At 46.9% G+C, this 15,893-nt stretch overlaps 1 protein-coding gene across 2 annotated transcripts in view; it reads right to left on the bottom strand.

Moving 5' to 3' along the window:
• Positions 1-15,893, bottom strand: part of PAPPA (pappalysin 1) — a 257,144-nt gene that overhangs the window by 178,058 nt on the left and 63,193 nt on the right. For both annotated transcript variants that reach the window (XM_065946622.1, XM_065946623.1), the window contains exons 5-6: positions 10,656-10,848; positions 3,515-3,636 (exon numbers count right to left, since the gene is read on the bottom strand). In XM_065946622.1, coding sequence (XP_065802694.1) covers positions 3,515-3,636; positions 10,656-10,848 — 315 coding nt within the window. The remainder of the gene's footprint in view (positions 1-3,514; positions 3,637-10,655; positions 10,849-15,893) is intronic.

Below are 15,893 nucleotides of genomic sequence, written 5' to 3'. Positions count from 1 at the left end.
AAGTGATGGAACAAACTAAGATGGTTTTAGCCAGAAAAGTCTCAGGGCAGAGTCTTGCCACTTCATCCACCCAGTGTGTACGTCTGCGTGCTCAGTCACGTCTGACTCTGCAACACCGTGGACTGTAGCCTGCCAGGCTCCCTGGTGCATGGAGTTTCCCAGGCAAGAATACTGGAGTGGGTTGCTGTTTCCTGCACCAGGGGGTCTTTCTGACCCAGGGATCAAACTCACATGTCTTGCCTGTTCTGCACTGACAGGCAGAACTCTTTACCACTATGCCACTTGGGAAGCCCCATCGTCCTCCCAAATCTCTTTCAATCCCACTGACTCTTCTCCAATCTCACTGCCACTGACCTCAGCCAGGCCACCACCGTCCCTCTCCTGGGTTCCTATGACAGTCACTTAGATGCACCCTTCTCCCTCCCCTCAGCCCCACGCTAGGTCTACTCAACCCCCAACCTCTTCATCACAGAGCAGACCAGGCAATCTTTTATAACAGGCACATCTCACCATCTCCCAGACCCCTGCCAAGGCACGTGGCATCTCCTTACAACCCTCAGAGTAATCCAAACCCACCCTCATCTGGTCGTTACACATCTCACCCCAGCTCACCCGCTCCCTAGTGCACACCTTTCTCTCCATACCCATTTAAGCTCCTACCCCATTATTGCAGAGCTTTTGTTCTTGTACATAGTATCCATGTCAATACCATATTGTGGATTAAAACTGAGAGACTTTAAAACACAGGAACACATACGCATGCACCCCATTAGCTATCTAAGCAGAAAAACATCACACACCATGCAGTCACTGGGAAGCACCGCTGGACACTTGGGAGAGAAAGGCAGTGAAGAAGGTAAGCTGTGTCACAGGATTACTGTGAAAACATCTTTTCCGTGGAGGACACGCCGAGAAGCCTCAGGAACCCCGTAAGCCTCCAGACCACACGAAAACAGCCAGTGCTCTTAACTCCCCTCGCATTCTTGAATGCACCCTGCTGACTGCTGTGCTGACATTTCCTCGGCGGGGCGTGAGTCTCAGTTTGGGGCGAGGCCCCCCACTTCCTACTTGTCTCCCCGTACTCTGCAGGTCTATGAGCACCAGCCTCATCACACCAGATGGAGAACGCCTCGTATACTCATCTGACTCTCCTATCAGACAGCCAGCTCTGCAGAGAGCCCGGCATGGTGCCTGCCTGGTGCATATAGGCCCTGCGGTGGGCAGAGAGGAGATGGGCTCGTTCCATGTATGGAAGAGACACAGAGCTGCTTCTGGGAGAACCCAACGTGGATTCAGTTTGGGTGAAAACGTCACCACTGCAGATTTCAGGAAGAACTTTCTAGCAGATGGCGTGAGAATGGGGAGACCAAGGAAAGACGGGAGCCGGTGCTGGGCGGGCACAAAGGGGATTCCTGCCCTGGGTGGGAATTGGGGCCGGATGACCCCAGGCATCCCTTCCGCGTCTGACAGCTCGTGATTCTGTGGGGCTGAGCTGAGGGCTTCTCCCAGGCACCCCTCGGGCTTTCCATTCCTGACGGATCTGTTTAGAGTTCCCCAGTTCGACTCCTTTTTATTTCAAGCTACTTTAGAAGATAACAGAACACACTGTTGTCATTTTTCTCCCTCATGTTTCCTCTCTGATCCTTCTCCCTTGCTTTATTCTATCTCTGGCTTTCTCTTTTTCAACCTTCTTTCTAAAAATATAAAGGAGAATGGGGGAGTTCTCGCTGAACCTCAGTGAAGAGTCAGATTCTGCTTCCTTTGGCAGCCGCGGGTCCCTACTCAAAGACGGTTGGCGTGAGCCGCCCTGCAGAGCACGATGAAGGATTTGGGGGGCGGGGGGCTTCTGTGTGGACGTCTCCGAGGGCAACAGAGGGCAAGACGGAGGGCTGAGATGGGATGTGGGGTTTCTGCCAGCCTGGCTTCAGGGACTAGACCTGCGCCTCGAAGAAAGAGCCACCACACAAGGACCCAGAATAGGCAATTGGCCATGAGATTCGCTATGTTGCAAGCTATCTTGCTTCAGGGCCAAGTGACAGGGCAACAAAGCATTGGGTGAAAGACACTTTCTTAAATTCTCTAGAAAACTGAGGGGTGTTGGCAGTGAGTGTAAGGGAGCAGAGAGACTGCTGGTCTGCAGGGAGGCCTGGGAGACTGCCCCACACCTAGCATGGAAAGTCTGCGGGTGAAGCCCACAACCATGGCTGTCCAGAGGAGCTTCCCTCCAGTGTCTTGCTGATACGTGGATTTTGAAAAGGAAAAGGCATGGCAGGAGCCTGAGAGGAAGAATTGCGACACATGGAAGACTGCCTTGGGTATTCCCAGGAATAACTGCAGAAGAATCAAAGGCTCGTGATGCCTTGAAGTCCTCCAATATGCATGTTGATTCTGATGTGAGCTTGTTGGTACCCACAGAATGTCAAGGTCTAGGGCACAGACAAACTCACACACAGGGTGTCTTAGCAGGTATGTGGCCCTGGGGCTTGATTTCTCACGGGCTTTGCTTCTTCATATGTAAAGTGGGATGGCATACCCAGGACAGCTCAGGTGCTCAAAAAGACTTGTGTTGAACAAATGCATGAATACTGGCCTTGATGTAGGGGAAAGGGTACAAACTCCTAGCAATACAATGAATAAATTCTGGAGCTCTAATATACAGCATGCTGACAACAATTAACAATACCGTATCGAAAAACTGTGTAACAAGTGGATCTTAAAGGTTCTCACTGCTCCCCTCCCCCCGCAAAAAACAAAAACAAAAACAAAAACGTGTGCAGTGACGGGTGTGGTGACTTTAAAATAAATGTGCTCTGCCATGCTAAGTCACTTCAGTCGTGTCCGACTCTCTTCGACTCCACCGACTGTAGCCCACCAGGCTCCTCTGTCCATGGAACTCTCCAGGCGAGAATACTGGAGTGGGTTGTCATTTCCTTCTCCAGAGGATCTTGCCGACCCAAGGGTCTATCAATCATCACATTGTACACCTTAAACCTACACAGTATTAACTGTCAATTATATCTCAGAAAAAATTCTTTTTTTTTTTTATCAGAAAAAACAGACCTAAAAAGAAAAAAAAAAAAAAAAAATACTGGGCTTGCGGGGCGATCTTAAGATCAAATGAGATGGGACATGCTGCTGCTGCTGCTGCTAAGTCTCATCAGTCGTGTCTGAATCTGTGCGACCCCACAGACGGCAGCCCACCAGGCTCCGCCGTCCCTGGGATTCTCCAGGCAACAACACTGGAGTGGGTCGCCATTTCCTTCTCCAATGCATGAAAGTGAAAAGGGAAAGTGAAGTCACTCAATCGTGTCTGACTCCTAGTGTGCCCAACCCCATGGACTGCAGCCCACCAGGCTCCTCTACCCATGGGATGCTCCAGGCAAGAGGACTGGAGTGGGGTGCCATTGCCTTCTCCGGATGGTACATGAGAAAGACCATTAAAATCACAAAGCTCTATCTACACTGAAAGAGTTCTTTGCACCCCAACCTGCAAAAGAGCCCCAGCCTGGCTTACCTTCTGCTTCCCGAGGACTCCAGTGTCCTGAGGGGCCGCAGGGCATCGGGGAGGAGGCATTGAAGGCGTACTGCACCAGGAATCTCCCTTCCAGGCAAAGGTCACATGCTGATCCCAATTCTCTAGGAGGCCAAGGAAAGAAGGAAATGCACCGACTTAGGAACGGTTGAATGAGTTCCTGACTCAACTGAGCCAAAGGTGTAGGCGACAACACATCTGCTATCCTATCATCCTTATTCTCCCCTGGACTGTGAGGAGATCCAACCAGTCAATTCTAAAGGAAATCAACCTTGAATACTCGCTGGAAGGACTGGTGCTGAAGCTCCAATACTTTGACCACCTGATGTGAAGAGCCAACTCATTGGAAAAGACCCTGATGCTGGGCAAGACTGAAGGCCAAAGAAGAAGGAGCCAGCAGAGAATGAGAAACTTAGATAGCATCACTGACTCCATGCGCATGAACTGAGCAAAGTCCAGGAGAGAGTGGAGGGTGGAGGAGCCTGACGAGCTACAGTCCATGAGGTCACAAAGAGTCGGATGCGACTTAGAGGCTAAACAGCAATAATAAATCCTCCTAATCTTTGTCAGAGCTTCCAGAATATGACCGTAAGTGAAATTCCTCCCCACCACTCAGGAGGGCCTTTCTTGGGTCTAAGGGTCTTCTGTTCTGATGGTGGATACACTTAAATTTAAAGCAGCCCAGAATCGACAGATCAAAGACTTACTACCCGCGCTATTTCTTCATCAGTCGTTCAAAGTTCCATGGCAGATGTGATATGTGGTTGTGAGAAAATCCTTTACCCATTGGACCTCAAATTTTATTCTTTTAACAATCTCTGTCTGGTACCTACTTTGTGCAGGAATCATCAGGATCCTAGGTATTAAATAGGAAGAAGGAATGGTTCAGTTCCTTCAGCTGAAAATGACTGGGCTGAACCAGACAGTGCTTAAAGAGCCTTCTAGCTCTGACATCCAGGGGATAGATGAGTCACTCCTGGATTTTACAGTCAAAAGCAGTTTCCTTACCATGCCATCTAATTCACTTCAGCAGCTTTCCAAGGGGCAAGCCAATCCCTCAACGGGACAAACCCCAGCAGTGGAATATGACAGTGGCTTTCCCCATCAGCTAGTATCTTATGTGTCCTGGATTCAATCTCCCTTTAACCACAACAGCCTTTGGGATCCTACTTGTTCTCCAGACGTGGCCCCTGTTCAGGAGAGAGTTGCTAGGAAGGGAGAGGGATAGCCCTTTTCTCCTGTACTAGGGTGAGCAAGCCCAAAACTCTGAAAATCTGAGCAACTTCTGCAGAGCAACTGGAGAGGGAAAATATCAAGAAAGGTCATAGCCTAACCCATTATTTCTCAAAATGCAATGGTCCTGCCAAAATCTCCTTCCTAAAAGAATCACCATCCTTCAGCCACCGGAAAGACACAAGGGAGGGACCGTATCTCAAGCCTTAGGGCTTCTGCTTCACAGGGAAGCTCCACAGCCCCTGGGCTCACGTGCTCACTACCATCACAGTCTGCAGGTGGTCCTGGTCCTCCTCCACCCAGCTGCCAGGGAGCTCATCCCCAAACCTCCGTCGCAATACTTCATGCCTCTGCTCATCTGCTAATATGATGACCAACATGTGTAACTTAATGGCTGGATGGATAGATGAATAAATACCAGTCACTCCAGCATGTTGCTAAGACTCATGACTAACCTAGTGTAGACCCTCAAATTGCATATTCTGCATCATCAGCTTTATCATCATAAATACGAAATCACGCTGCTGCTGCTAAGTCACTTCAGTCGTGTCCGACTCTGTGCGACCCCATAGACGGCAGCCCTTTAGGCTCCTCTGTCCTTGGAATTCTCCAGGCAAGAATACTGGAGTGGGCTGCCATTTCCTTCTCCAATGAATGAAAGTGAAAAGTGAAGTCGCTCAGTCATGCTTGACTCTTAGTGACCCCATGGACTGCAGCCTACCAGGCTCCTCCATCCATGGGATTTTCCAGGCAAGAGTACTGGAGTGGGGTGCCATTGCCTTCTCCGTATGAAATCATACATAGGGATAATTTTACAAGCACACTAATATTTAGTGATAAGAGAATGGTTGACCAGTCTAAGGTCAATCTGCTCGATGGAACAGTAAGCAATTGTTACAAATATTCATAAAGATCATTAAAATTTATGGAAAATGTGTTACAATGTTAAGGGAAGAGTCATTCAAAACTGTACTTTATAGCAGCATCTTGATGCTGTTCAAATAACTTAATGTGACAAAATACTACCAGCAATTATTTCTAGGTGGTGGAACTCCGGATGATTCCTCTCTCCCTACTTCCATTCCTTCTGGTCTTCTGAACTTTCTCTGTATTTTCAGCATGTATGAGGTGTTCCTGAACTAGCAATGATGATGATTAAACACATGTACTTGGAGGCAGAGGATGAAGAGTGGAGAGAGAGGTTCTCAGCACCAGTCTGGTTCCATTATAAGGACCACAATCCACGCAGAGCAGCTCAGAGTCACAGGACTGGCTTTATGATGACAATGAGATTAGGAACATCCTTGTAGGAATCACTATCGCACCGATCTTAGTGGTAACTGAGCTTTCTACTCTAGATGCCTTGCTTTAGAGGAAACGCATGTAGTCACCTGTACTTCACTGAGTTCTTGACAACTGTAGGTTCCCTATAAATACTTTTTGATGAACTAATAAACCGTCGCCCACCTGACAGTACATGGGCCTTATTTACACGGAGTTCCACAAAGAGCATTCCCTCATGCTCAATCATGGGTTAGCGTGTTCATTCAATATTTCACCTGTTCATTCACTGGACACTCATTGAACAATCTCTGGTTGCTAGCACTGTGCAGCGACCTGACACTAACCATCCACGGGAGAGGAGATCTGAGGTGGTACCTGCCCTCATAGACCCTGCAATCCAGCAGAGGCAACAGTCCATAAACAAACAGGAAAGTAGTGTTTATAAAGTACAGGTTGAGTTATTGCTAGAAGGAAAGTTGATAGATGATGCAGGGGTTGTGCAGGGCTTCAGATGGGAGTGATGGTGGCAGACCTTAGTGCAGTATGGTGAAGAATGACACCAGGATTGGGAGTAGAGCCGCCCAGGTTCAGTCTAAAGGTGCGTGAAGGACACAGGCGGGAGAAAAGGCCTTGGTCCACAGAGGTCCCGAAGGAAACTCGAGTGGCAAGAGTCACCAATGAAAGAAAGAGTGGTGCGAGAGCCAGTGGGACAAGCAGGCAAGGACCACAGGATGGAAGGTTCTGCAGACTCCTTGCAGATTACACATAAAAGTAACGGGAAGTCACTGGAGGGTTATAACATGGGTGGCATGATCTAATTCACATTTTTAAAAGATCAGCCTGAATGATGAACGAAGAATAAATTGGGAAAAGAAGAGCACAGGTAAAAGCAAAGTCAGGAAATAAACAGCAAAGGTGTGATCCTGCATATGGTGGGTGATGTTCCCATTTTACAGATAAGGAAACTGAGGCTCATGGGTGCAGAGGAACCATACCAAGGTCAAAGCTCAGAAAGTCACAGAGTCAAAACAGACTTTACCAAAACCACGCCATATCCTACACATTCAGGGTATGTAAAATGTGTTTCTAATCTTTGGCATTTATTTGATTTTAATGGAAACCTATACCTACACAGACAAATACACACACGCACACACACACACACACACACACACACACACACACACTCACTCACACTGAAATCATAGAAACACAGGATGCTAAAGGATGCTAACACTGGAGAGATCACCTTTCTTACTCAGGGTCTGTGAGAATTAAAGTTTAAAGCTCCAAACCTGTGCTGTCTACTTCAGCAGCCCCTAGTAACACGCGGCTATTCAAATCTAAATGAATTTAAATTAACATAGAATTCATCTCAGTTCCTCAGTTACACTCATCACAGTTCAACTGCTCCCTAGCCACAGTTGGCTTATGGCTACAACACTGGATATTACAGAACGTTCTATTGGACAGTGTTTCTCTAAGGTACCCACCATAAGGGGAAGGAATTAAGCTCTCTCCTAGGCATCTAGAATGGTACTAGTTATGTACTATCCTTAGGAGAATTGAGAAAATAGTTACTTAAGTCATTTTCCACGTTCTGAGACTTGGAAAAAGAACCTTGGTTGAGAAAGGCTAGATTCCCCTTTAGTTTACAGATCAGAAAACTGAGGTCTAAGAGGAAGAAGAAATCAGTGAAGTTGCAAAGACTTCAGGTCTCTTGGTTCCCAGTCTATCATTCTTTCTACTATACACCACAGTTCATTGTTCAGAAAACTGAAACCACCTAGTCAACACATGTTTGCAAGACAGATAAAAATAAAGGAGTTAAAAAAGCCAGGGGTGGCCTTGAATTATTTATTCAGTTGCCCATGTGTGAGGACCCAGGTGGTGGGAGGATCTGAGTATGTTTTTTTAAGGAAAACCCTTGTATTCTCTTAGCCCACAGATGTGAGGAGCAGCAGGAGGACATGAGGATGGCCAGGGGCTAGAGGTTGGCATTGATGAATGTAGTGGAACACACCAGAGATTTTGCAGGGAAAGAGAATTTCAAGTAGCTCAAAAGCTCTGCAAAACTTTGTACAAGATGGGAGCTAGTATTTCCTGAGCATAGGGTGTGTGTGCTAGGCATATCACAGATGGCATCTTATTAAATTCCCCACAGAGGACAGGTGGAGTGGGTATGGTTAGCACTTTTTATGGAAGAAGACTCAGGAAGGCCAGAAGGGATCAGAGAGGTGAGACAACTTGCCCAAGGTCCCCTAGGCTGGGAGTGGTGAAGCTGAGACTGGAATACAGACCACTCAACATCAAAGCTTGTGCACTTCGTACTAAGTCAATTTCCATGAGTATTAACTCCTTGCATATGGGAGACCGATAGATTCATTTCTTTTAAAACAATTTATTGAACTTGCTGACCTGCTTCCTTCAGTCATAGACTATAGTCTACATAGCTGTTAACCCTAATTAGATATGTTTCTAAAATGTCAGTTTTAATTTAACATATGATAACTCCATTATGAAATCTTAGACTGAACAGAATAGCTATTGTATGAGCCTCAAGTACCAACTGACTATAGGTTATTAAAAACATGCTGATTGAAGCTGAGGGCCCCATGTAATAGAGACATATCTCATTACGCAACAATTAACCCTCCAATAGGTTTCCAACAATCAGATGGTATTTATTTAATGGACAATAACTGCTTTATGAAATACAAATTGAATACACACACAGGAAGCTTCATTTACAAAACTTCCATTTTTAAGTGGAATCGAGGCCAAGGCTTGACCAAAAGTCTGATACTTCTCATTGCCACAGAAAAAATAAATAAATCCACAGGCTGCTGGAAAGGCTGCTCTGAAGTGTCACATGAGGTTTCCCAAACCCAGCTCTGAGCTCCCAGTGAGGGCGGCTGGGGCAGAGGAAGGGGGTGGCTACAGAGCGTCTATGGAGTGCATTTCCTTTCTCCATGATCACATTCATCCAGCTGTCAAAAGAAGGCTCTAGATTCAAGGACTGATAGTACTGAAGGGAAACTGGAGCCCAAATTTAATTGTGATGCCATGATCTAATATGTTTTTATGCACGCACACACACACACATACTTGAGAGTTCCTTGCCACATTTTATGGCCTCTATGAAGGGGAGAGTAACACCTCCTTCATAATTCAAGGTTTGGAAAAACTTAATGAAAGAACATGCGAGCTTGAGATCAGACGCTGCAAAATGTGAGTCGGAGCCTGGCTCCCACCACTTTCTATGGGCTTCTGGCCTCTTTGAACTCTAATCCCTTCCTCATCTGGCAAATGAAGAAGCTGATTCCCCCTTTACAGAAATTACCGAAGAGATGGCATTTAGTACAGAATCCAGAGCAGAGTGAGCACTTGAGAAACAGCATGCACAACCATTGAGTAATATTAATTCATCATCAGCTGGTTATTATTTCCACCATCGTCAATATTGTATTATCATCACTGGATAAAACATTCTCAAGAAGGACTGGGAGGGGGCAAAAATACGAATCCACACTAATTTATAGCCAAGTTCCAACCAAATTAAATGTCAACGTGTTAGTACATTTTCATGATCCTTTAAAATCCCCTAAAGTTTCAGCACCTTGGGGAGACCCAATGTGGAAAGGCACCACAAGAAATGATTTCGTTCATGTTTCCACCTTCAGACCACTGAGGCACCATTAGACCCACCTTTCAGTGGAGTATAAGATGGAGGAGGAGAAACTGACTTGCCCAAGGCCATACCGCCAGTAAGTGACTGACAGAAGCTTAACTAAGGCACCTTGGGCCTTGATTTATCATCCCTGGATCTTCTAAAAATTCTACCTTCAGTTCTATTAGACAACAAAGGCAAAGATTGTCATTATACAAAAATACATGTGTGTGTATATATATATACACACACACATATATATACACACACATATACAGTGCATATATACATATGCATGTATACCCTTCATGTATAATGTGCCCTACTTATATTGTATTACGTGTATACAAAGGTGTTAGCTCATTAACCAGAGGCAGGTTAGACGCCCAGGCTCATGAGATGAGACCAGTACCTCCATTCTAGACGAGGTTCAGGAGACAGAAGTTTCCAGGTTTTTAACAATAAAATAAAGCTTAATATTCACCACATAAATTATGCACCATCACTCACTAATTTCTGTTAGCAATCATTTATGTACTTCCCGATCCCCAAATCTACAACATGTCTAAATGGAGCAGTCACTGTGCTAGTGAGTCCTTGAGTGAGTCTTAGCCCCTTACTCAGGTTCAACTCTGTGCGACCCCATGGACTGTAGCCCGCCAGGCAGGCTCCTCTGACCACGGATTCTCCAGGCAAGAATACTGGAGTGGGTTGACATGTCCTTCTCCAGGGGATCCTCCCGACCCAGGGATCGAACCCAGGTCTCCTGCACTGCAGGCAGATTCTTTACCCTCTGGGCACTTGTGGGCACTTGTTAAACAAGATCAACAATAAAAGACACAGCGAAATCCCTCTCCAAGGCTGCTTCCCTTCCACGTTTCCCTCTTCTTGGCAGGAGAGAGAGAGAGGGATCAACACCTCGCAGGCCACACTCACCTTTCAAAGAAGTGGCCGTCAATGGGAGGGAACCACTCCAGCATCACCGAGTCGGCCGTGTGGCTCACGACATGGGGGGCGAGGGCGATGGGCGCCGGCTTCCTGGAGGGCTGCCAGCCCTGGTACACCAGGTCCAGGTAGCAGTGCATCCTGGCGACCTGATTGGGCGTGAAGGAGTCGGTGCAGTCGTCATCTGCAAGCAGGCAGAGGGAGAGATAAGCGCCTCGCTGCACGGACCGGCAGGCAAGAGAATGATGATGAAGCCAGCACCCGGCCCCTGCCAGCTCGGAGCTGGCCTCCTCCAGTGCTCAAGAGTTAATGGTCTGTGAACAAATTAGTGCAGTCATCACTTCTGCAGACAGGTGAGAGGGAGCATTAGGAGGGGGAGGGTGGATGGGACTGAAGAGGCACGTCTGAGCCCGGAGCGGGAGGTCACGGGTAAGGACAAGGGCAAGACGAGCCGCTTTCCACGGGCCCCCAGCCACCGGTCAGTAAGCTACACCGCCCCTCGCACCTCCCTCTCCAGCCAACCAGTCAGTATCTCTCACTCACCCACTCGTGTCCTGTCTGTTTGCTCACTCATTCTTTCACATGCGTACTTGTTCCGTCACTCCCACCTTCACATCTGTTCATCGGCTCATTCATTAATTCCGCTCCTTACTGATGCAGCAATACCGCCTTCCGAACCAGCCTTCAGAGCACTGATTCTACACACTCTGCTCTAAGCCAAGGGCCACGGAAACCTACAACACTCCCGCCGTTGGGGAGCTACCAGCCCAGCCATAGAGCAGAGGTCAGTCTGCTGCGTGGCTCAAGGTGGTCATAAGGCTGTTCAAGTCTGTGATGCCAGCCCCCGACGACAAGGAGATGGTGTGGCAAGGAAGACGGATAAACTGGAGAGGCTTCTAGGGGAGGTCCTGGGGGTCAACCAGGTTACACCGTTAAGACTGGGGAAGAAGACGAGGGATGGCAGAAGGGGCAGCTCAGGACCACAGAAGCGATGAGCCCTGGGCAGTGAGCACGGGGAAATTCGGAAGGAGTCCAGGCTCGGCGTCCAGGCTTCAGAAGGAGTCCAGGCTCGGCGTCCAGGTTCCGGTGTCCACGGCAGGAATGCAAGGACAATGACACCTTCTGCATAGTGCTGTCACTGGGACATGGACTGTGGGCTTAGTACATGCTTCGTACACGGGATACTGTGCTTTGGGCATGTGTAACTCTCCCATTAGTTTTGGAGTAAATACTCTGATTGCTCCATTTCACAGAGGAGGAAGCTGAGGCTGAGAGAGGTCTCACTACCTTTTTTTTTTCCATTTATTTATCTCACTACTTTTTAAAGATCACAGAGCTAGAAGCGGGTCTGAGATGTGAACCCAGGCAGTCTTGACTCCAAGGCCACGTTTCTAATCAATATGAGAACTTTTTTCTGAGTGTCCATGAGACTTATATAGACAAAGTGTCCCGCAGGTGTTTGATAAACAGGAGTTGAGCCTGAGTTGGAGGGAAGTGGAATACAATCTCATCTCTGAATGTCTTTAGATCTAATGACCTTCAGCTCTACCCTCTGTTTTCTAGGATGCGGAATGAAGGCCACGACCCGAGACTCTTCCCTGCCAAGGAGGAAGCTTGCCTCCCGTCTCTCCCTCCAACAGCTTTACTCAGCTGCCCCAGGGGCAGATCAAGGCACTGTTTTGGCTTGGTTTCCAAAAACACCACTTCCCAGAGGTGTCCGCCTGGCCAGGGATTCTGCAGCTGGGCCCCAGACGGAGGAGAACGGGGCTCGCCAGATCTTTAAATGAACCCACCATGGGAATTCCGCAGCATAAACTCACTTTCTCTTATCAAACAAACAGAAAATAAGTTTGGGCAGGTGCCGGGCAGTTGGACATGACCTTGAGAATCCAGCTTGGGGAAGGGATAGGAGTGTGAGGAGGTTATACACAGAAGCTGCCTCTGATCCCCTTAGCAGTTTTTGACGGTCTCCTTGCCAGCACCCTGGGGAAGACTTTTATACATTTGGAAGCAGCAGAAGAGCCCCGAGTCCTTTGGAGAACACCACCAAAGAATGGCTAGTTGCACAAATCACTCTCAAGCTCAGATACCTCCGTGTAACTCCTTGGATACAAAACATGCTATGGGTTGCTTTTGCCTGGAAAATAAGAATCCAAATGCCCCCAATGGTCTAAGAAGGACTGGATGGTCTGGTACATTTTCCTTTGTTACCATGGACTTTGTACTTCATCCCGAAAGCTTTGGAAAAGCCACTGAATAGGTTAAAAGCAGGAGAAAGGCATGTTGGCTAAAGAAGTAAGGGTTATGCAGTTAGAGTCATGTGTGGATGATCTGGAGTCAAATGATTTGTGAATGATCTGGAGTCACTGTGCCTCGGTTTCCCCACCTGTAAAAGGGAGATACTGATGACAACAAGAGCGCTGGTGTCAGAATGCTGCTGAAGGTCACAGAAAGTGTAGCATCAAGAGGTGCGATCAACGCTCAGTGAATGCTCACTGCCTCGGGACCTGGGATAGAGCAGGCAACTGTGTGTGCACGCGTGCTTGTGTGCCTGCCTGCGTGCACGCAGACACTAATGTGGCCAAGTGTTAGGAAACCAGAAGCAGGAAAAAAACCAGAATGTAAAATAGTCACTCTCTTTGATTTTGCAACATTGCATTTAGGAATTCGATGGATCGCTACTCACGAACAAACATGAGGGAAATCTTATATACAAGGACATCTTTTGAAATATCATTTACATAGAAAAAAAATGCTAGAAATAACACATCTGTCTATTAATAGGGGGAGGACTCTGTACATTAAGGTGCATGCACAGAACAGAATTCTAATCAGTCATTTCCCAAACAAGGAAGTAACTTTAAAACCCAGGCCCCTTGTGTATAAGTTGGGGACATTTAAATCAACCCCACAACCTAGTGATGGTGTGGTTTCCATGAGCTGGAGCACATATGGCATTTATCTAGATGAACGAGAGAGAAAAACAACAATATGCTTTCCTCTCTGTATTCTGATTTGTTTGGTTTTCTTCCTCCAAAGGAGTTTCTTTCCTTTTATAACTTAAAAATGAGCCATTTCCATGTCTGCCAATTTAAAAGTTTGTAAAATGGGTAGGTGACAGAAGCTGGTAGGAGGACAGAACTACACCTGAACTTTAAAACTGAAGTCAGAAAACATTCCTCCCAGAGCTAGATCACTTAGAGACTGAACCGCTGCCAGAATCTTGGGTGAGGTGCCAGAGGGTTTCTGTCAATCATAAAGGCTCTGCCCCAATTAGCTGACGCTTCAAGTTGGCCCCTCTTAGCTCCTGCCTCCACAGGCTGCCTGTCCTGACACCTGTGGCCCCTTCATCCTGCTCTCGAGGACCAGCCAGCCCATCCCATTCTTCTGTCCCCATGCTGTCTCCAACCAGAAGGGACATGGGGGACTTCAGTATTCTGTAAGGCTACACCAGTCCCCAGGCGTGGATGTTGTGCTGTGAGTTTGCAATCTAAACTTTGTTCTCAAGAACAATTTCCACCTGCAGCTGGAAGCCCACACGGCAGGGAGGTTCAGGGCCTCCACTTCCTGTGGAACCTCAGACACCGTGCTGATCCCTGACAGCCTTGTTTCCACCCACTGTGAAACAGGGACTCATGATCCTACCTGCCTTCTACAGCCAAGGAAACCATGCACCTAGCTCACCCATTTCTAGTGCATGAATAACTGATGGCTTTGTTTTAAAAACAATGATAATAACAGTAACAGCAACATATGATTATATCCACTGCAGAACCCTTGGTATGTGCCAAGCATGTTACAAAGAAATAAACATCAACCTAAATATGACCTAGAGATAGAAAAAAAAAAATCTAGTGTATATGTATGTGTAGACGGATATGAATATCTCTAGTGGATTTCTGTGATTCTTATCATCACAAACATCATATGTATGTATATATACACATACACACAAACATACACATATTTGTGATGAGATATGATACATGTGCCAGGCCTTATACTGTACATTAGGTTCTGCAGTGTTTTCACAATTAACAGTCAACAAATAATCCTGCTAATCATCACTTACTGAACGCTAGTTTTGGTACCAAGGACAGTTCTAAGTCCTTCACCTGTATGACTGGCATGCAAGGTGAGGGTGATTGTCCCCCATGCACCAGTGAAGTAACAGGCTTAGACAGGAAGTAACAGGAAGTAACTTGCCTAAGGTCAAAGTCAAAGGCCAGCACGCAGAGGATTCAAGTTGGTTCTCACACCCTAGACTTCATGCTCTGAACCACTATGTTCCTATCAACCGTCTGCTACATCATCTTCAGTGATCACAGGATGTTCTGTCATGTGAGTGCCTTGTGATTTATTTCAGCAACCCATTCTCTTTGGATTTGTAAGAAGCTTCTAGCTTTTCACACGTGTAAGCATTTCTCTTCTATGCCTATTACACACTTCAATTAGTAAATGTCTAATTAATATGTGGAGAAAAAAACATTGCTAAAAACATTTTTAGGATGAAATCTGTAAACACATTAACAGATTTATTTCCTTAAGACATACTTCTTAGAGGTGGGGCTGCCGTGTCAAAGCTTATGTGCATATTAAAAGGAACACACAGAACAGCAGTGATAAGACACTTGCTCCCATAGCTGGGGAAGGCCTGGTTTCTACACTCTTGAGGAAGCTGGGCTTGGAGGCCCTCTTAGTGGGTACCTTATGGCATACTGTCTTCAGGAAGTAAGACTCTGAACTGCCCTCTTTCTATCTGCCTGAGGATTAGCCAACAACTCAACGTGACCGCACTCACCCGGTGCTTGACTAGGCTTGTCCCTAGCACCTGCCTGGTGTCTGCTTAATCTGAGCAGTTGGGACACTCTCAAACTCCCCCAGTGTCAGAAAGGGAGCCAGATAATTGTTGCTTAAATGCAGGCTCTGCCAAAAAAGGCATGCCTTGTTTTTGCCGTGTGACCCTGGGAACGTGACAAGTTCCCTAAGCCATACTTTCTCCATCTGTAAAGTGGGTACAATAGTAATAGCACTTATCCCATTGATGGCTATTTAGACGTTTCAATGAGACAAGCCTATGGGGCGTTGCTCACGGTGTCTGGTATGCCGTAGACACTTCGTAGTTTCTGCAGACTTGCCACCAGCCATGTTCAATTCATTACAGTCTTAGGACTAACAATTAATTCAGGTCCTCAGCTTCACTCTCCTTGCTCAATAGCCACAAGCAGC

This window comes from Muntiacus reevesi, chromosome 10 (assembly GCF_963930625.1).
Source record: "Muntiacus reevesi chromosome 10, mMunRee1.1, whole genome shotgun sequence".
In the NCBI taxonomy this organism is placed as follows: Eukaryota; Metazoa; Chordata; class Mammalia; order Artiodactyla; family Cervidae; genus Muntiacus; species Muntiacus reevesi.
The sequence above is the reverse complement of the archived record's forward strand: the minus strand, read 5'-3'. Positions and strand labels throughout refer to the sequence as shown.